The sequence below is a fragment of the Bombus terrestris genome, chromosome 7 (assembly GCF_910591885.1).
Source record: "Bombus terrestris chromosome 7, iyBomTerr1.2, whole genome shotgun sequence".
NCBI lineage: Eukaryota > Metazoa > Arthropoda > Insecta > Hymenoptera > Apidae > Bombus > Bombus terrestris.
Window position 1 is genome coordinate 18,082,650 of NC_063275.1, and position 23,330 is coordinate 18,105,979.

Sequence of the window (23,330 nt, forward strand, 5' to 3'; positions counted from 1 at the left end):
AAAATTTTCCACGATGCTACATTACCAAATCCCACGATATAAAGACGCAGAGAACAAAGATGTAACCAAGACCTAAGGTTCTTCAATATCAAATCAGTTATACACTTCCTGTGAGTCTTTTAATCTCACGTTTCGTACGATTGCGAAACGACCACGCAAATTTCAACGGTCAAACACTTTATGCGGAGGCGTTAATTGCGCGATAACGAGGCTGTACAGTTTCGCAAGACAATGAAGCCACTGCATCATAGTTATGGGAGAGCTTGAACTAGGGCTCGTGAACAAAGAGGGCAAACATCGACGATAAGGGGTGAAGGAATCGCTTCTTTTATCACTGACTTATCACTGTCGTTTTCATGGAACTCGTCGATCATTATTACTAACTGTCTCGTGAAATCGGCTCTTTTTTCTCCTGTTTATCTCCCTTGTTATGGAAAGAATCAGGGAGTGGACTGATGAATGAGCGGAAAGATCGGTGAAAAATGAAAGATTAGAGAAAAATATAAAAGTAAAAAGAATGGAAAAAGTAGAGAAACATCCGGGGATGATGGTAATTATTATTACTGCGATCTTACGCAAATCCATTCATTTGTACATTTTTCGACTTTTAAATTTTCTACAATAAATTAGGTTTGAAGAAGAGAAAGACATAACAGAATGGGAATATAAATTTTCTACAATAAATTAGGTTTGAAGAAGAGAAAGACATAACAGAATGGGAATATAAATTGACGCAAATCTCCATTGAATTGTCAGAAGAATATTAAATTGGACAATTAAAATCAGTAGAATTTACGGAACTCTTCGGATATCAAAAACATGTCGATGAATCCTTTCGCTCAGCCTTAAAGTAACGCAGAAGCAGCGTGAAACGATCAAGATCGTAAAACTGAAAGTCGCGAAACGATGGAAAAATTGGCAAGCTCGTAAGACGATCGAGGATGAAAGTGAAATAGAAAACAAGCCCGAGTAAAGAGAAAGGGCGAGAAAACCAGGTGCACACGATTTCGATGATCGAGACTGTTGAACGCGATACGAACGTCATTTCTTTCACGTCGATCCGACATGTCGTTGATTAGTGGCTGCCTCAACGTCTTAATTTATTCCGAGACACCGATCGTCCGTTGCTCGTTTGAACAAACGAACATCACTGTTTCTCACTTTGAAATCGCATTAAGACGTGTTTGCAATTTGCAATTGGAGAGTTTCATAATGATTGTAGTTAAAAGTGTTGAGCGAACGATTGTCGAGAAGATGCGGAGGGTCTTTGATTGTACTTACATAAGAAAACTTCCGCGAAGAGTGTCTAATAGATGGTAGACCATTAAGATACAAAGAAAAACACTAATTCAAAGTCTTAATTTGTGCTGCTTCTGTTACGAAATGTCGTTAATTAGAATAAAATCTTGTAACCCTCCACGTTAATACATGTACAATTCTACGTACATTTTGAGTGCCTCGGAAGTCAAAGAAGATCAACTTCGCTTGTTAATTCCTTAATTTCATTGCATAAGTATACGATTAATGTTCAATTGTCAAGAAGCAAATGACATCCATAAATTTACATATCGCAAAAGATGACATAAGTAATTATCATATTCTAACATCATCGCTACAATTTTTCAAAACTTCTTACAATAATTGACGATTTCTAACGACAATTTGCACGCCTACACCCGATTTTAATCTTCGTTCGTATACACTTGGTACCAAGTTATCGAGCTATTAGTTGCTACTAATCTAATTACCATCCACAGCGAGTACTCGTTATGGACATATGCAAAGTGCGCTCGAGTCGAGCGGATTCACGGTGTCCGCTTGGCAGTCAACGTCAAGATTTCTAATTTCCAATGCACACACGCACGCAGAAGGCAGATCTGAGAAACCTGGCATCGCGTGGGTCAACGATCGTTCGGTTTTCCGAATGATCGTACAAGCTGTGCCAATTGCGCGACGTCACGCAAAGGAAACAGCTGATGCGCTTGCTTACGACGCCAGCTTCGCTGCCCGTAGTACAGAACGGTTTCAAGGGAGGTTTCTTGCGGAGAAACAGGCCTGTAACACGCGATACTGTCTATTTTAAGATGATATTTTATGGTGAACCGGTCCTCCGAGTTTGATTTTCCACCAGGATCAGTCAATTGTTCTAAGAACTGGACTATTGATCAATTTTTCTATATCTAATATTCTGGGATTGTAATTTAATATATTTCGAATATTCCAGACTTAAATATTTTCCAAAAATTGCTTCTGTATTCTCCTGCATTCTTCGTATCCCGAAGGGATTATTACTATTACCTCACAATTCCGATACTCTAATTTCCAAATATTCCAGATATAAACGTTTTAAATGAATTGTCTCTCAAGGAAAGTAGTTTTTACAGTCTCGTTCTTAAAAGAATTTTATTGTCACTTTTGGTATTCCAACTTAAATAATCTTCAAACATTCGCAAAGCTAGCTAATTCGCAAAGCTATTCTAATCTTAGATATTTGAAAACTTTTCTTATCCTCTCTGTATCTACGTCAGGAAATAGAAACTGAATTTGTCATTACCTGTTTAAGGCTAATATTATATACGGCTATAGAATTAGTTTAGCAACGATAGTAAAAATCGTTTCTCAACATGGGGCGAATTAGCCATCGTGACGAAGGGAATCAGGAAGTTCAGGCTCGATGCATGCGGATGAGCTTCGCGTAGCCGTGCTTCCTCCTCCTGGATCTGGCTGGGATCATTGACATAATGATCTGAATGGAAGGGTGGGGGAGGACAAGGGAGGGAAAGGGGAATGCACGGGGGACGATCGAGGTCGCTGATACGCAATCGGATGCTGCTGCACACGGTGTCGCGGATGCAGCTGCTGCTGCTGCTCTGTTCATAGAAACGAGACCGAAGCCTGATTCCGGAGGAAGCCTTTATCGACTTCGTGCTGCGGTGTCGTGCTTCTTGAAACGCGAAGAACAGCTGAATTCGTCTGTTCTCAAAAATCAGTTGATTGAGAAGACGATGATGACAGTCATATATAGAATATTTAAAAAGTATTTCAATCAAAGATGATCACTGACAACGAATTCAGAAATCTGTCGAAATCGTAGTTTCTGCTCCTTTCTTTAATTTCTCTTTTCAATCTCGCTAAAGTTTATGGAAAATTCCATAAAGAGATAAATAATTATTCATATACTATGTATTGCCCAATTATGGAGAAACCATATAGCGATAAATTGACATAAACGTCTACGTATACTAGTCATACTGGTCATTAGGTATATTATGGAATATATAAATTTTAGCATATTTTTATATTGAATAAAGACAAAATAATAATCGAAAACATTCAAGGGTACAAAGAAAAAAATTGCACAATTTACACGGTGCCTAACCTTCTCCAGAATTACGCAGAATAGAAGTTCCCAATTTTCTTCATTACTTATTCCACTAATCTCACGTTAAAAGACATTCACAAATAGCGAAAATTCAACTAATCAAACAACAATTAAAATTTCTGTCCAATAATCAAGGTTCCACTTAACCTTTAACGACAGCATGCTCGAATCTTGCTACGACTTCACCAACAAGTCGTACAGAATTGATTCTTCGCTCTAATTGTAACCATACTTTTTACCGCTGTCCCATAAACATGTAGCAAGCGTTGGAAATAACAGTGAACGTGTTGGCAGGGAAATACGCTGACAACGAGGACGAAAGAGGTATGGCAACGACGGGGATTCTTTGGTTTTTACAGACGGAGCGTAACGATCAGGTGGACCTAATCGCTTCATTTCACGGCACTTTGTCCGTCGAGCTACCGGTTCGCCTCAGCGTCGGGTCAATCAGGGCCAAGATTGGTCGGAGGAACGAAACGACTTCGTTCCGCGTGCCGTGGCCACCAGTCGAATTTAGGTTAATGCACGTTAATGCATCAAACCTGGAACCGGTTTTTCACGGGTGTCGTTCTTCAACCCGTCGATCCGAGGTGCGTCCCGTTTCGTTGCAGTCATTTGTAGTCGTTACGTATTAATCACGCGTGACTGTTGTTCGCGGTGAACGGGTTCGGTCCGCAATTTCGTACGCCTTGATTCGATGACAATGGATCGGCTGAAAGAGCGGATCGATTGAAAGGTTGCGTTAATTTCGGATTGTAGCCATCCAGTTCCCTTTTTCTCTCGTTCGGAATTTACAGTTTTACAAGCGCCGATCGAATGCTCGGAATGTTTCAATTGGAATTACAAAATTAATTTAAAATCGAATATGATTTTTTCGGATTGTTGAAGTGTTTTTTGTGTCATGAACATCGTAGACATATAACGTGAAAATAAAGAAAATTGATGTACCGTAAGTACAGCAGTTTCTCTGAACTCTAAGGCTACGGTGGGTAACTTTCATCGGATGAACAAGAAAGCAATATATCATAGAAAATTTCCTGAAAAAGACACCGACGATTGAAATGAAACTAACCGATGGTTTTCCCAAAGAGAACAGCACGCAACGCGTTCGACCACGGTGAATATTTGCGAAGGAGATTTTTGAGATTCCGCCGCGCCGCTTTACGGGCCGGCCGTGCCGCGGAATAATTTGCGTCGATTAAACGCGAAACGTGGCGGCGAGAAACGGCCACTTAAGCCGCGCTGCTTTCCCGATATAACATTACCGCAAATAACTTGTTTCGTGCAAATGCGCGCGAGAGAGAGCCTAACGACGACGATGAAAAATCTGGGTACGTTGGCAAAGTGAACGTCGGTAAAGTGGACGTTTTCCACAACTAGAGCAGAAATTGTTGCTCTCGAGCATTACGTCCACTATCGATACTACCGTGCCAGTTTTATTTCGTTATCTTATTTACAATGTAGTCTTATAGGTAATGCGTACAAACTATTTGCACATTTTTCACCAACTGTCGTATCGGCTGCTATTTTACACTTTTGAGTACTCAATGCGCTATAAAACGACGAAACTATTTAACAAGGTATACTTTAAACGTGAAATTGTTTCCTTTCAATTAATTCAATTGCTTCGTCGTAAAATAAACCAGAAAGCTACGCAAACGAATGGTTAAACATGTGAAATCCTGAGCAATTTCGTCCTCGTTACGTCGATTTCCTTCTCAAGTTTCTATTCCTGATAAATTGAAGAAAACTGAGAATATAGGTTAACGTATCGCAGTTTAGTGAACGAATTTCAATCGTTAACGCGGTAAGTTGGTAAGTATACGCGAAATTGACTGGCGCGCTTACGTTTCTACGAAACTGCGCTCATTAGCATAAGATGATCGCTACGATTGACTCGTAACCGAAGGTTGATTGGATCTGCTCTCTTTACGACCCATCGCATCGTTTGCAACTTAAACGCTTCCATTCGCGATTCATATTCCTCTTCGTGGCCTCGCTCCCTTTAAAGAACGACTTCTCTCGGCTGCAGGTCTACAGAGATATGCGGTTCCGATACTTAACACGTTGCCCACCGATCTACTTGTTCCTCTTAACCACGCGTTGCAATCATTTAACGCGGACATAATATATGGGTTTAGATAGGTTTCTGATATTTATATTAATAACGTGTAGTTTCAAATGAAATATAGCGCTGACAGATATTTTATGGAAGTTATGAATGAAGCTCAGATACCTGAAGGCCACGAGTGAAAAATGTAATAAGCCATATCTCAACCAATTTAAGAAAGTATCGAGTTATGCAACACATTTTTACTTTCGTGCATTTTGTACATGTCATGTAAGATAATCGTTATTTTAATATTTAAAGCTATTTGCATATTTTATGAGTGCTTAAATTTAAAAGCGTAATTACATGTCGGCTGCGAAGAATGCATGGTAATCCAATGCGTATTATTAATCTCAATTCATATATTTAGCAACGTATTCGATTGATGATATAGAAATTTTTTAAAGTATGAAACTTGATACCAAAATCCACTAAAAGATCCTAGTACCGACATATAAAGGAACACGAGGAAACACGAGAAGAAAACAAATTTAAATGCTCAAAGAGAAAGAGATTCACTAGGACAGAGATGGAAGAACCCGTGCAACAAGAAACATCCACATATCAGATGCAAATTGAAGAAACGAAATACCAAACACAGGGCATTCGATCAACACCCAGTACCCTATATCATTACACTCCACTCAACTCAAACTACCGTCTCCTTTTTTTCCCCCCATAATCCGGGTCTATCGGCGATGTAATATCCATCCACGTCACGTTACAGCGCATTCTAACAGACCAGTGACCTCAGTCGTGGCGAAACACGAAGTTCTCCACACGCGAGACCAACGATTCGCGTCACGAGCGTTTATTCCGGGCCGGCAGGCTTCGTTACGGCCGATTTCAGCCCGCAAATAGAATTTGCACGCGAAACGATTCGGCAATTACGCGGGCACGTCGTACGTAGCCAGGTCGTTCGGTATTCAAGGAACGTAGAGTCACGCGTGAGCTGCCGAGAACCTGGAAGCCAGAGCACGGTACCTTCTTCTGAAAGATCATTTCCAGTTTCCATTTGTGAGCGTAACCACTTCCGCCAGCATCCAGTCGCACCAGATTTCAGTAACTTCGAATGGGAAACGAAGGCAGATAATGGCGATCGGCGAGGATTGTGGACGGATAAATCGGTCAGGTTCAAGGAAGTGCACGTTAACGTGACTGTCGAACGATACACTGCTCTAGAAATTCTGATACACGGTTAGGTATGACAGTACCCGTTAGCACAATGATGAATCGTGTTGCAGAATCGTGAATTCTAGGTTGGGTATTTGAAGATAACAGTACGACGTGTGTTAATGGAATTCGATGCGGAAATTTTGACGAAGAGTTTTTTCTCCTTTTGACTCGTTTTAAATTGCCGCACGCTATCTACTACGATATTGTTAAAATATTTGCAAACCAGAAAAAGCCACGAACGAATAACATTGCTTGAAAAGTACTTAAAGACTAGTTCCTTACACGATTCTTACGAAGTACAAAATATTACGATACTAATAATATAAATAATTCAAGTTTTTTTCCGCGTTTTTATACTACACGCAATTTCTCGAATGTACATCCTAATCGTATTTCAACTGCACAGCGTATAACAAGCTACCGTACATTCCTTCCACACGCGTAAACGAAGTGTGTAATCCAATAGAAACGCTAGAGCTCACAATGCACCGCATAAAGTGCGTAGCGAGTAATCGACAGCAGCCTCTATTGATTTTTCATTTCCTAAGGCAATTGAATTATCCATCAGCAAGACAATTGGATTAATTCAGGCTTTTGATTCCCTCGCTTCCAACAATTGAGTTAGATGGCTTGATTCCGCACGCTATTTGCTCGGTCCGTGCAGGCGTATTAAGTATCCGGGCGCATTAAGGACAAAAGCGCATCTCTATAGAACGACGTCGTTCCACGGTTTGTTTCGCGACCGTTGGCCAACCTACGATGACCGATCGAAACGCGAGATAAGCGCAAAATTCGTCCCGTTGGAACGAAAACCGTTGTCGAGTCCCGACTCTCAACCAAGCGAATAAATACCCTCGAATTACACGGGCCATTACTTTATGAGTTTATTTGCCAGCGACCGCGAATCCCATAGGACGATACGCGCGTAGAACAACGGGGCGGAAGACCATTACGAGCTTCCTCCAATTAGGAGAGAAACCCTTTGGCTCGATCGAGTTACTGGCCATTTCGAGGACTCGTTTTCAAACAGTCGCAACGATGAATGAATCCTGAGTGGACAGACAGGCTCGTGTAAATTGCAATTCCTCCGGACATGATATTTGATCCGCCTTGTTTTTTGTCGATATTGGGCGTGGAGCGATGGATGCGTATATTTGCATGTTATAGGATGACAGTATCGGTAATCAAGAATATTTCTTTGTACGTATGAGTCGCGTAACGTGAGTCTACCGTATTGTTAGGTGGTTGGATAGTTACGTAGATTTAAGTACTATATTTAACCCTGGGATACTGTACTAGAAAATGTAATAACATTTTCCAATTATGTAACATTCATAGGTTTTTCGAATTTTTATTTCATTTTAATCTCCCTTCTATTTCAGGGGACAACATTTTTGTTTCTTCGTACAAGAACTCCAGCAGGAACTGCGCAATCGATTTCCCCTGCGTCAGCAGCGCCGATTAAGAAATCACAGTGTCTATGCCGTGTGTTTACTACCTGTACCCGCGATGTTTCCCGCTGGAGCCATTATTCTTCCCATCGTACCGAAAGGTGGCTTTCCATCAAGCATAGAAACAAAAAACGATGATCGTAACGTGACTACGGACACTATTCGATCGCTCATCGACGTGGAATTGCGCGATAGAACGCAGTCTTGTCTCGATGTATCGTTTGGTCCTGCGGAGAGATAAGGCTGCCAATGCAAGACGTTGTATCGCTATGTCATCGTCGCTGCGTTTCTCTATGGAAAGGGGAAGGAACGCCTGTCTTGTGTTTGCCAGTAACCGAACAAGGGGAACAACGTCCTCCACCTCGACGCCGTGTGCCGTTTAGCGAACCATGAAGCCCGAGAGCTTCTGTGAATGGTGGACGGCTACTATGCATACAGTGGCTCACGAAGATATTTGAACACTTACCATAGAAAACTTGCATGTATGTACGTATGTATGTATTGTACATGTACAGGATACTAACAACGATTCTTCCATATTTCTTTCAAAAGTAAGAATTCTTCTTAACGGTAATTTACAGAAACGACTGAGTCGAAAATTGAAAAATTGCTGTAGCAAAATTGAACGCTACATTTACCTATCTCCATAGTTACAGTAAATATACAGGTGTAACATCAGAGAATTAACGTAAACGTAGATATCGAGAAACACCTGCAATTATAACTCCATCGTACAACACAGGCTGCTATCAACCGATCGATGAATAATACCAACTCCCATTAATGTGCACGATTACCACGAGAAAGCAGCAATTATCAAGTTCTATCGCTTCAATGGTTGAAACAAGTAAATTATCTATCGATCGAACATGCAAACAGAATGAAACCTCTTCGTCTAAAGGAGCTTCGAGAAAGAAAGAAAGGTGCGTCCGCGGCCGAAAGCGGCACTCGATCGGCGAACCATGAAACGCAGACACTATTTTATCGTGGCGTTTAACACGGTCCATTATGTACCGCGTAGAGAGCGGGCGGACAGAGGTGAACAGCCTCCGTTGTGGTAGCCGCTTGATTCCCCGCTTAAACAGATATGATTGAGGACCGCCATAGAGACGATCAATGAGCTACTAAGTATAGTCAGCCGGTGGAGGCAAACGTTCAATCAGACCGCGCGCGCTACACGGCCTCCTACATCGAAACACTTTAATTCGATCGAACCGCCAGCTGTGTACGTGTACAATGTGTACAATAGCTCGGGAAAGTATTTCGATGCTTTTGGAGTCTTTTGTGAATATATTATTATATTATTATTATACTTTGAGAATAAAAGTTACAAGGTACATATGTAGCACAAGTATATTCTGGAGAGATCACAAAAGTACTTAACCAGCCAATTATTCGTTATCCATTATATCAATAGGTCTTAACATACATTGGATTCATATTTAATACCTGGATATTCATGCTGTTTACTAACTTTATATTAAATATGATACATGTGTAATTTCGCGAGCCAATGTACCTCCGAATTTTCATTGAAAGGAGACTAAGATCCTAAGGTCCTAAGCTTGCAGTAACCGGAAGACCAGCAAGTTTCGAGATTTCGTGATGAATCGTGGGCGGTTTGTTCGCTCTTGAACATTTACGTCTTTAAGCGAGGACGAATCGCGCGCGAACGAGTGAACCGCGGCGATCGCGAATGCAAGAGAAGCCGTACGGCACAATGGGCCGCGCACTAATGAAACGCGACGGCCAGCGCGAAGTCATGTCCAATCTTATGGCGTTAGATGGACAAACCGCGTCACAGCTTCTTCCACGATGACAGTGCGACTGACATTCGAACGGCTCGGGACCGGTTTCCGTGTCGTGATGTCCCGGCTTTAAAAGACATTCCTCTTCGACGCTCTGCGCGGCCATTTTTGGCCACTCATTTGGATTGTGTTCTGGATGTACTGTGACGTGAATTGTAGGAAAATGCATTTTTGTAATTTATATTGTGTATGATCCTGAATCTGACTGATTAAAAGGCGACATTAGTGGGAAAGACAAACTGGAGAAATTAGCACGTTATTAACAGAAATTTTAAAGCTCCGCCATGAGTAGATAGAACGTCCGGTGATTATCGTCGCGATTCAGTATCACGCGGACGTTCGAAAAGCACGCTACTGTATTTATTTGAACTCGAAGAAGTGCAACAATGGAAAAATTTCACCGAATCCAAGACCACTAAAATCGACTGATTTTATCAACTTTCTCAAAGCCTCATTATACGCAATACCTAAGTTACGAATACAGATTACGGATTACCTAAATTGTAATTATATCTACTACCTAAAGAGCAATGTACCCTAGCCAACAGGATTACTATTGATCAATCGCAATAAAACAACATTTCAACTAAAATGCTTCGCGAACAATTACGTCCGAATCCAAGCGATGCCAGGAATCCCTTTCATCGTCCCGGGCTGCGGCGCGAAGGAATTAAAGGTAGAAACCTCGCTCGATTCCCGTTCACCTACGCGAGTCAGCTGTGTTACGTAACCTCGTTGTACGAGAGGAGACAAATACCATAAGTCAGCGTTAGCGCGGCGCAAACACACCGCTAATGGCAAACGGTACTGGTGGGTGGCGCACAGAATTCGGCGCTCTGCAAACCTGTCGGCGGCGGTACCAAAGGACACCGGAAGACGCGAGACGCGATGCGTGGGAGGACATACGAAAAGAGATCGGCCGAGTCATGAAACTTCACGAGAAGATCCATTCGGGTACGTCTTTTATTTCCTCGACGAAAGATTGGCTGACAATTTGCAAGTTCGATGGAATGGTCCGATGGAATGCTCATCCTTTGTTGGTGAGGTTGGGTTTCTGTAGATCGTTGATTGGGTTTATGGGAGTTTATGAGACGTGGAAGGAGCTTAGGAGTTGTGGTAGCAACGAAGTTATAATTCTCTATTGATAGTTGGTTTGGATTAAATTCAATTACCTATTGAAGATTATTGGGACTATTAAATCGATTATTGAATCGATACACGGTCCTATATTAAATCATAGAAATATTTCATTATAAAAGACGAAAGACTTATTACGTTTTCTCCTGTGGTCTTCTTCTAAGAAGGATATACGTAAGTAGATGAGATCAGAAATATTATTGTACGAATGAAACTTGTCCTAGAAGCGGCGCATAATAGCCCAGGATTCACCATTCATTCGATGTCAAGTATTCTAACTTAAAGGACAACTTGAACCGCAAAAGGTTACAAGTGTCAAGAATAAAAGCATATACATTCGTTCCCTGACAGCGAGATGCAAGTTCAAGTATTATTCTTGCGTCATTGCTTTAAATAAACCTCGCGAGTCTCGACATCGAATCGAAAGATACGAGCAACCATACATAATAACTAATGTCCATTCCTCGAGGCAAGGAAATTAATCTCGTTCGTTAGGACTGGAATCGATGCGATGTGGAGATTGTTTCGCGTAACATACTTCGAGATTTTGCAGTCGCTCGTGCCATTAGAGAATCTGTAATCAGAGGCGAATTCTCGAAACTCGAGCGCGACGCCTTGTGACGTGTTTCGTATTGCTGATACGTGTTTATCTTCGAGCCCAAAGAGAAACGCTGGCTCATCCGCCATTGCTCGCTCGGAATCCAAACGATAAACTTCGAGCGAAGATTTTCTCGAGCAGGACAATCGAGAAACGTCTCGCGTCCTCGACGTCATATTTTTTCTCGTAAATTGCTAGTGAGAATCGAGCCAATGTGGAAGCTCTTCAATGGCCGGCGTGACGTGAAGTAGCCACTTTACAGCCGAACGCCGCCCACGCGCCGCTTCCGACAGAATTTCAAGTTCATCGAGGGCCTCGATAAATCATAAGAACGGGTCTGTATAAAGTTGTCGCGATACTCGACTCGTGGGCGCCGTGAACTTTTCGCGAAACGCGAATCCGATACTTTGTACGCTAGGGAACTGTCGTAGGACGATAAAGTCGATGGAGATATGCGCGGAAACTTTGACGCGCAGAAGGAGACGTGGAATGACATATGCAATTTAGGTTTCGTACACTCAAAATTGAATGGGATATTAAGATCGTAATTCGTATCATCAACTTTATGTTTCGAGTATTTATCATTCTTCTTCTTTGTGTTTCTTTTTGCAAGATAAAATTGGGCCAATTGAAATAGAAAGACCAGCTGCTAACGAGATGTAACGAAATAACGCCACAACTTCAACATCATCGTGCGCATAACAGTAATAAAGTGACCACCCTGTTCGCGATTCATTACTGAATTAAGCGACCGTTTCAGTGCCCTTAATTAAATACCATCGTAGCTCGTTAGTTACGCTTAACCTAGAAGACACTCACTCAAGTCTATCTATAACATCCAAGTCTACATTCGTTCTCTCTACTTTTTAACTCAACATAGAAAAACGTTCACTCACCGAATCCCATCCGAACTTCTTCCTCGTCGTCGCTGTCGATATGTTTAATCCCGGCGATCTCGAAGCTCCTCGTCGACTGTTCCTTCCTCTTTATCAACGACGAACAATCGCAAGTATCATCTCCGTTTCCACAGCTGCAATCATCTCCAGCGCACCTACACCCCAGTAAAGGGTCATCCGTGTCTATATTCCTGCACGCTGGGCAAGGGAACGTTAAATCATCCAGCGAAACCCTTTCGATCTTCCTCTCTACGGAGACCAGAAGATTTCCAATAAACGTGGGCAACTCGTCGTCACCAACGTCATCCACGTTTCGGTGGTTCTGCAGCCTGTTTTCCACGTCTCCAGCGATATTTCCATCTTGCTTCTGCTCGAGGACAGCCTGATCCAGTCGCAGGGGGGTCTTCAAGTGATCGGGAGCCAGTGCTTTGCTCCTGGTCTCGCACCTGGTGGTCTCCTTCCACTTCTCCATGGTCATCGACGAGACGACCTTGGCGCATCTCTTCACTTTAGCGCGACTCTCGTCGCTGGAAAGACTAGACGAGTGGTTCGAGCTGGCCCGTGTCGACGTCCCGTTCGATTCAGCGGCCTCCAGCTCCGCCTTCCATGTGCCCACGCTCGACGTCGACCTGGACTTCATGACCGCGTGACCGCTGTCCACCTCAGAGTCGACGTCGCGATTATCGTTCGAACTTTTGCACTCGAGCCGATCTATCGATCGAGTCTCCTCGCGGCGATGCTCGAACGCGTAGCCCTGCTCGCGCGTCCTCGAGCGAACTTCCTCGCGCGAACGTCGCCTGGGCCGCATGCTCTTCACGGTACTCGACGATTGCGGCCCAGCCAGGCTGCTGCTCGCCGCACCGGTGCTCCCCTGCCCCTTTCGAGACACCTCCCGCCAGTCCATGAACTTCTCCTCACGGTCCCAACCGAGGAACCCTGGAGCCCTCATCGACGTCGTTCGCCAAACTACTGCGATCTGCGTAGAAGAGGGTTGATATATGCATTTGACGTACATACGACACAGGATCGGTTGCGTGATGGTGAAAATCAAATGAGAAGTGGAAAAAGATGTAGGATAGATTGGTGAAAGTTGTAGGGAGGCTGAACTACGTCAGTGGGGAGAGACTATATTCGAATGTAGATTAGTTTATTGACTATACTAGGCGTTACATTTTAATTCATTCATGAGATTATCTTCGTAACTATTTGTTCTTCGACGTTTCACATGTTGTTTCACGTGAAAACGTGCTCCACGTTGCTCTGTTTCAAAGGGGACACAAACTTTATACAAATAACTTTATGAGGGGAACAAATCTTATATACAAATCTAGTAAGATTATACGAGTACGCGAGCAATTTGCGGCGGATAGGAATGAAAAAGACGACAGAGAAACGTGACTCACCTCGACGGTATTTCGCTCGTCGGTTTCACCAGCGGCAACTTCGCCGCTCCCCGAGGTGGTTGCAACTGCAGCTGCGCTGCGTATGCAGAGGTAACATTCCCCGAGACGTAGTGCGGAGGCTTCGAGCTCTCCTAGCTGCAGGACGAGGCCACGTCTGCCCAACGTCAGAGGCCAGCCTTCCGGTACCACCGACTCGTTTCCCTGCAACGGAATCATGCTTATTATTATGCTAATTCACAATTCAAGGTTATTCAAGGTTATATGAAACGATATAACAATATAGAACAAAATTCTGAGAAGACTTCGAGAGATAAACTAATATTTAATATTAATAACAAAATCGGAGGGAGCAATAAGGAAAAATATATTTTCATCCTCAAAATTTCATGTTAGATTGCTTCTCTTTTACTTTTCCTTTCTTTCTTTCCGGTACATTTCACTTATGTTAAACAGTTTCAGCCTATAAATAAATAAATAAATAAAGTAAGTACTTTGTACCGACCGATAAATTATACTGCACACACATTTCTACATTTTCTCGTAACCTGTAGCAAAGGAATTTAAAATTTATCTCGGTATTGCTAACCATTTTACTTAAAGGAAGGCAGTAATATTCGAGTAGAGAAATAATTACGACTTTCGATATGCTTAAACAAACTATTCGGCAAACCCACGCGACAGTTCCGATAAATTACCACAGCGATATTTATTTCCCCTATAATTTGTGGAAACATAAAACACCCACAAACGCGTTCCAATTACCTCAACACACGAGGGGGGAGAGGGCCCATATTGGTTTACGATGCACGCAAACACGCAAAACAGTGATTCTCGGTCCCCTCGGTTTCCCACATCAATTGGATCGTCCCGTGGTCGCGTTAGAGGGGCGATGAAAAGGGCCCCGTACAATCGGGACGATTAATTAAAAGCCGGAAGCTTCGTGGCTAATGAAATTCCTCTAAATAAATTATACGAGAAAGGGAGGGTAATTGCAAAGCCAAGCCTCCGCGAGAGAGAACGTTAATCACCGGTGATTAGAGGGTAATCAACGCGGATATGCCCAAAATTGAGCAGACGTGCGCTGCTAGTCGCGACATACCTGTCCCACGGTTTAACCCGTTTCTGTCAGGGGAGAATACGAATGGAGTTTGCCTGAATTCCGATTGCATTTGTGAACTGGAGAAACAGAATGAAACGTAATGTCCATTTTCTGCGATAATTATACAAATAAAAAATAACGATTTTATATTTTTATTTATATCCTGGTATAGCTGAGACCAGCTGCTCTCTAACGAGCCTTTTAGGAATCTTGGCGAAACTCTAAATTTTTTGTGCGATATAAATGATGACTTTTGTGACAGATAAAGACTCAATCTGACAGCGATTGAATTTTTACTCGATTAAGATATAAAGCGTTTCATAACACGAACTCGCACTTGATAATTTAAATATGTGAAAAATTTGGTTACATCGAGGTACAAGGTAATCTCGTGGAGCTCCTTACTTAAGAACAGAGTTATTGAGACACAGAAACATTCGTAAAGCTGGAAACGAGGTCAGACAGAACAAGTATTCACGTAAGCGCGTTTCGTTATTTCCTTATTGAGACTCGCTCTTAAGGACTTTCCAGTAATAGGCATCGTCACGGCTGTAATTGCTTAATAAAACCTGCTCTACCTGTTTTCGTATCAATAACAAACAGTCTTTTACAAGCCGATTATTACGAGAAAAAATATGAAATATATTCATGAAACTCTACGCAATAAATATTGCAATGATATCTTCGCGATTTTATGTAAATTACTAAATATTTTGTTGTTAGAGTAGATACTAAGAATCTGATAGAATCGAGTGAAAAACTTCCATGAACGAGTAGAATCCTTGTCTCGACCAGAAGACTCTCTTTGTCAGAAACGGTGAAAGGGCAGCGTTGCAACGCTACTCCCAGAACCTCATGTTTCGCCCACGCGCATCGATGCGCGACCCAACGTGTAAGCAATTAGACGGTGCGACACGCGAATAAAAGCGACCGGTAGAATGCTCACACCTTGCCCGCATACCAACAGCTGGAAATTAAACGACGCGAACACGCCATCAAACTATGCGATCTTTTTCCACCCTGCGTACAATTTGACATACTCGCTAGAATCACATGCGACGTACAGATTTTCAGAAAAATTCTATTTCCAGAAATATCTTATTATTTTCGCGATCATTAAAAGCGTGTAAACGTTCTAAGAAAACTAACGTTGACTTTCACCAAATTATTTATTTTCAGTCAAATGAAATTTGTCTTGGAATCGAACTTCAATTACCATTTAAATAGTACCATTTTAAAGCATATTACCGTACGGTGTTCCCAGTGTTAATAACACGGTATTCTCAAGTGTAGCACATAAATCAAAACACTGCCAGCCAAGTAAGTACCTTGCCTATGGACTGGTACCTTGCCCAACGAATTCCAAGCCATGTTGAAAAATCAGATTGCAGTTTGAAAAGACGGGAGTAACCTGAGCCGACTGCAGAGCCATTCCATTCTCGCCACCTCGAGTCGTATAAACGCGTGTATCCATCAATAACCCGACACCTAGCGGAGACGTTATCTTCGAATCGGCCAACTCATTTAGGAATTCATTACACTCATTAATTCGCCGTAAAACCGCGAACCATTATAGATACATCGGACATTTCCATCGACGTCCATTGTATCCGCTATCGCGTTCTCCGCCGCGCCTAGCATCGATATCGATCACTTTTTCCAAGACACCGCCATAAATAACTACGATAATAAAGTCGCAGAGACGGACAAAAATCTGCACGAATCGCTCGGTTGACAGTCGAATTCCATCGATATCGATCGCGAAAAACTGTTTCCCACGCGGTGATTACAGATAGATCATATCGCTGGGGAAGTAGTTGCGTAATTTAATCGAGAATGCGGCTTAATTAAGTCGAGAACGCGAAAGCGTGCCATGTGCCACGTATCGCGGTTCCTTTGTATATCTATCGAATAGTAGAGCGATAGAAATTGGCCAGAGTATCTTGCAGATCCGCTTCATATTGCGAATTGTGTCAAAAAAGCGCAGGAGAACGTATGTCTATGAAATGTATGGCAGAATTTGTAACAGGATACTTCAGACTATCGTATGAAAGGACTTGACCAAGATTTGTGTAAGTTATTCGTAACGTTAGATCATTTTGTTAGATCACTATATCGAGATACTAGTTGCAAGAATATTGTGAGGAGCATTTTAAGTAGTAAGGGTAAACGAAAAGGAGAACATGGTGCTTTGTAAGACTTTCAACAATAATTATCTTGTACGTATTCTATATCGAAATGAAAAAATGAATAGATATACGGCAAAACTAATTATCCTAATCTATTCGAAGTTGAGATCTCATCATAAAACCAACGCTGGTAGTTCGAATACTTTTCTGTTTATATCGAAGATCATAGGCATAACGTAGTATGTAAGTAACACATCTGGTATATCATTGATTATTTTGTGTAGGTATTACACAACACACCTGCTATTAATTAGTCAAATACACACGTAAATTACTAGATCTATTCTCAATCTCTCCTACTATCTTTAGAAACCTCTGCCAAAACGGTCAACGTTACTTCTCACCTAGTATCCAATAGATCGCTTGCAATCGCTTGCACCGCACAAAATAGCCAATTCACGCTCTCGAGCTATAAACGAGATAGCCGCTGGGGGGAAAGGAGAGCGTACGATACAGGCGGGTAATATCTAGTAATTTCATCTTGGATAGACAAGGCGACACGACGAGGTGGTCGGGTCGCGCGGCATAGCGCGGCCGTGCGACAACCTGGAGAACGGAATCAGCGTGTCGACAACAGGCCGGACTACGTTTATGATGGACGCGATAAGAAACGAGGCCCGTGGCTGTCACTGGCGTGTCTCATTAGCGGTAAACGGTTCGGTAGAGATGTATCTAGCGCCGAAACTAGCCTGGGCTTTCACTCGCGCCGCTGATTTACCGATCGGGCGCCCTTCAATTTACGTCGCACCTAGGTCGCGTCGTGTTTCGCCCCGACCACGAAACCAACGCTACGCCGGATACGCGGAGAGATAGGAAGCGTGTAAATCAAACCGTTCACCGTGAGCCGCGCGCGGCTCAGCTCCGGATCGTTAAAAGCGCCACTCGCCGCCAATTTCCCGGGGACGCCGGCCATAAAGCGTCGAGAAGGCGTTCTCTTCGCTTGCGTCACGATAATGGACCGATATGAACAATATCGCACGATCGGGCGTATAATACTCCGACGCGATGATTTTACGAGATTCTCGCCATCATTGGTTGTTGAAATTTTGATGGTGTTGCGTAATTATTGGTGCAGTGGAAAATAGAGAAATGCGAAATAAGAAATGGGCGAAGGAAGTCTTGTGATGGCGGAAGGAAAGTAAAAAGCTTCAAATTTTGTATTTCTGAATTTCTAAATTTTCGAATATTTTAATATCTGCATATTCGAATCTCCGAATCTTTAAATTTGTTCTATTTCCAAATGTATGGAAATCCAAGCCGTTACTGGCGACTGAAACTCAACTTTCTTCCTGTTTATGTTCCACTTGGGATCTTTTAAAAATTTACCGACAACGCACCAGTGGAAATTCTACTCATGTAACTGTTCATAAGAAAACGACAAAGAGTAACGTTACAAATAGGAGTGTCCATCTGGTATCGATGCGATCGAACGGAAGAATTCATAATAAACGATCGAACGCGAAAGAAGTACTCTTGTACCGGATGCCATCAAAGTGACAGACGCCTGGTACGTGACTGACGAAGCCTCGTTAATCCTAGTTCCTACTACTAGCGCGTATACCGTGCGACGCATACGGACTTCTTTCACGCGTAATGCGCGTACGAAGAAAACACGAAGACGGCGAGAGATTAGGTGAGCTTGAAGAAAGTCAACTTGAGATCCATTTCGATCTCGTTACAGACCGAAAAAATGCTTTAGTAAACTCGTTTCCGGTTATGTACATACGTTCCGCGTTACTTGTTTGACATTCGTGGTCAATGAGCAAGCCTAACCACTTTCAGGTGAAACAAGATATTAATCTTTTAACCAGTGAATGTACGAATTAAGTTTATTATATAATATATAACAGTTCTGACTTAAATGCTTGTAGATGTCAACGTGTCTGATCGCAATGATCATGATTTAAGATGCAACGTAATACGTAGACAGAGGATCTCACCCAGAAGATTGTCCGACAAGTTCCCACAGGCAGAGAAAGCAACCGCACGCGGAGTTCTCCGGTTTTGATCGCGAAATTGTGTTCGCGGAGCGCGGAGACAAATACAAGCGGGCAGCCGCGCCAAATAGGGTTCCGCCGCGTACTGCGAATGGAGAGGCATTGTGTAGTCATTCGAAAAGCCGCAAAGGCTTAGGCGCGCGCGTCGCCAGAAACAAGCCACCAGAACGGCGGCGGTTCGTATTGAAAGACGGCCTAAGACCTAATCTGCATTTTAAACGAGCCGTGAGCTCGCTCCTCGCGAGAAGGGAATCGCCTCTCTTCGCGCTGCCGAGTTAAATTCTTCGGCCATTTTGCTTTCTCCATCTACGATACCTGGATGTAGGGCTTCTTGCGCAATAACGGACCATCAATCAGACAATCGACAATTGCCATATCGTACCACAGGATTGTAGATTTTCGTTAGAGAAATGGTATATACATATTGTAGAATCTTTTTTCCTTGAATGAGATAATCGAACGTTTATCTAATTTCACTTCATTACCAAAGTGACTATTATGCAGGAAATTTTATTGGCTCCTTCTTTTTCGAAGCATATAGAATTTGGCATAAGCGCAGAGGCAATCAGAGATTGTAAAATGAATGTGATTCTGTTTTGAAGGTTTTCGCTATTTATAGTGTGAGTTCAAGTATGCGAGAGAATTTTACTATGCAAATTATATCTCTTTCTGCTATGGCATTCTTCCTTAAATCATAAACGTTAATATCTAACACTGAATAGATTATGAACGAGGAAGGATAGCAAAGCTCGCGATGAGCTAAAAATTCTTGGAGAAATTCGAATACTTTCTTAGCCTTTTAACCAGAATCTCCGCTCTTAAAAATATTCTTTGAACTTTCTTAAAGGACACGGAAATCAATTTCATTGGAGATACTGTGGTCGTCGGACGTTCACGTGGGAGAGAAACGCGTCCAGCTGGCGGTCGTAGCGAAACGCAACTTCTCCTCACGACCAATTAATCATCGCTTAACCTTTCGTTCGAGGGGGACCAACGAGAATAGAGGGGCTCGCTAATCGCGGAAGGAATCCGTTCCCTCTTTAAAACGGCCACTAAATTGCTGTCAACGTCTCCAGGTCGTTCAGCACGTTCACCATTTGCCACGTAACGCGGTAAATGGTCTTTCAGGTATTAAACTTCCAAGACATCGAACCAGGTTTTTTCGTAGCTTCTTCCATTTGTTTCGTATGGTTTCCCTTTCGTTTCACGTTGCATCTCGTTCATCAACGGATTATACGACATTAATACGCGTGTCTCTGAACACAAGAAAAAAAAAGAAAAAATAGCGGATGGAGAGAAAGAAAAAAAATATCAGCACTTTCTCTTTTATCATTCTCGTTTAATTAGTCCGCGCGTACACACGCGACACGAGGCGCGAGAAACGTCGCGCACGCGAACCGTTCATTAGGCGCATCGTTTTTCGCTTCTGTCCCTTTTCTTCGCGCGGGCTCTGCTCGAACGCGAGAAAGCGGACCGGAGAAATGAAATCCTTTACGATCGAACGACAATATCGAACGTTATCCCTGTCATGGTATGATATTCATATCGTTGATGGTATAAGAGACTTCCATTGATTTTGGTTCAATGGAAACCGTAGGGAATTCAGACAATACGAAGTAGTAGGTTGTAATAACGACGGCTATGTTAGTTAAATTTGGACTACTTGCAGACACAGATTTTTTTGTTTTCCTTTTCATTAAAAATTGAGAAACTGTATTTGTTCGTAGACTGGTGTTATATTTTACGCCCGATATATGCATCCTATCAACAGATAGATTTATCTATTCCATAAATCACAAATACCTTCCACCTGACTTCTCATTAAAAACGTCAAAGACTAAAATGAATGCAAAAACAGTTTAATAATCTCGTTAGCCACTTCCCGTACAATGAGAAACATAATTCATCGTTCAGTGCCTAAACAACTTCATTAACCGATCCAGAAGCTTGTTGGAGGCCCTGGAGGGCGCTAACAGTGTTCCTCAAGTCCGACTTGGCGTTATCTCGTTAAAAGCGAGGCGACGCGTCGCGACGATGCAATTCATTGTCGCGGTATCTGCGATCATATGCGTAGTCAGCTACCTCTCCGCGAGCATTCGTCTCATGAATTACGATCGACTCATCGATTCTATCGAGTTAATAAGTCCGGGTCTCGGTCGTGGCGATCGCGGACGCCGATTAACACGTCGCTTTTATCGCGATCGCCGTGTCGTACGACCAGCTGTCGGATCGTCTCGCGTTCTCCTTGTTTCTGCCTCGTCTTTCATGGCAACCTTCTCCCTCCGACGTTTAATCCTTAGACGCTTGGAACGTTAGTGTTACCTGTCGTCTCGTGTCTCGATTCGGTCACGACTATCGTGAAACGTGTCGAACTTCAATTTGAGGAACGATTAAGCACTTGTTTCGTTTAGACGTTTCAGTTCCGTTTTGATATTTGAGGTGCTCATTTTTTGTTTATGATCGCTACACGAATTTGTGCCAGAGCCAGCGTGGCGTGTTGGTTTCTAACACGTATATCTGGGATCTCTAAAGAAACATTCCTCGTTGAAGTCGACGCAAGTCCTTTGCACAAGTTTCAAGTTCGTCTATCCTTATCTTACGACCTGAAGTTACAGAAACTTTCGACGTACATTCCACGTCCACAAGGAAACAGCTTCAAACAGCCTCTATCGACTAACTAAGAATTTTCGAACTTCATTCTTCCAGACATTCCACTATTCTCCTCTTACGTTATCTCCCTCGAAATTTCTCGCATGTTCCCTTCTCCCCTATTACGCAACAACACTTCGAACGGAGGACTATGAGGAATCTACTCGAAAAGATTCCTCAACCCGATCATCTCGAAGAGAAACACAACCTGCACGATCTTTCGCCTAACCTCTCCGACAACCAAATAGAAAAATCTTAGGAAATACCGCGTGTAACTTTCTCACAGACTTCAGACGACTGCAGACGACTGCAGACGAGAAGCATTACGACGTCCACGACATCCATCATTCGTTCCGATAAACGGCGAACGCGACAGCGACACCGCGTCGTCGACCGATCAGATATCGTTAAACAGCGTTCACCGTACGCGACAGATAACACCGTAGACACGAGTTCCGGCGGCGTTCGAAAGAAAATTGACCCAACTTTCAACATTGTCGTCGTCGTCCGAGCAGATCCTATCTTGGTTCTCCCGTGGCCTGTGTCTGCCAGTGTGCTCGACCGATCGAGCCCGAGGAATCGCGATCGACTCGCAATTTCACTTCGCCGGTGCGGCGCGGCGGCGGGACGCGATTCTTTTCCGGCTCTCTCGCAACCCGCCATTATCTGATGTGACATTTCATGAAAATATGACGGGGCTCGTTCGTTATTAGGCTCGCCAAGCCGCGAGCACCGTGCCGCCAGGCAATTATCGTTCTCACGGTGTAATTATCGCGATTGTTATCCGTGGGGCGAGGCCAACGGGGTCAGATCACAAGGATCCACGTCGTACACTGTTTCAACTGACTATCCTCCGCGTCTTGTCTCCTGAACTTTTCTATCGTAGATGGGCAACGTGGTTTTCTTGGGATAAAGCAATTCTTAATCGTGTGTTTAATCACAGAATGAATGGAAAAGCGATAGAAGAAGTGATCGGGAACAACGAGCGTTATTATTTTGCGTGAGTCAATCTGAAAGCCAATTTTCATGACGTTAATGTCCATTTGAAGATCTTATTACGTGGAAATATTTAAAACAATATTATAAATTATAAAATTTCTCGATAATGTTTAACGATTGATATCCAATTTGTCTTATACTGATCTTTGCATCGACACAACGACAATGTCATTGCAAATAAGAAGCAAATAAAAATATTATTTTTTAGATATTTTCTCTCATTCTCGTCATATGCTAATAATCCTGTAAACTATCTATTAATCTCGTAATTTCTCATTCAAAAAGATTATAAGAAAAGAGCGGTCGCGATGAAAGAGGCTTCAATCCGTTTCCATAGAAGCAACTCGCTCGCGTTGTGGCCCGCTGATTGCCACGGCTAAATATAGAGCGCGCAAGTAAATTGTCGTTTAATTAGCAGACTGCCAATCATTTCGTT

General features: G+C 42.7%; 1 protein-coding gene across 4 annotated transcripts in view; it reads right to left on the reverse strand.

Annotated features, from left to right (window-relative positions):
- Positions 1-23,330, reverse strand: part of LOC100651955 — a 303,182-nt gene that overhangs the window by 124,356 nt on the left and 155,496 nt on the right. For all 4 annotated transcript variants that reach the window (XM_048407710.1, XM_048407711.1, XM_048407709.1 and 1 more), the window contains exons 4-5: positions 13,962-14,162; positions 12,559-13,534 (exon numbers count right to left, since the gene is read on the reverse strand). In XM_048407710.1, the coding sequence (XP_048263667.1) occupies positions 12,559-13,534; positions 13,962-14,162 (1,177 nt within the window). The remainder of the gene's footprint in view (positions 1-12,558; positions 13,535-13,961; positions 14,163-23,330) is intronic.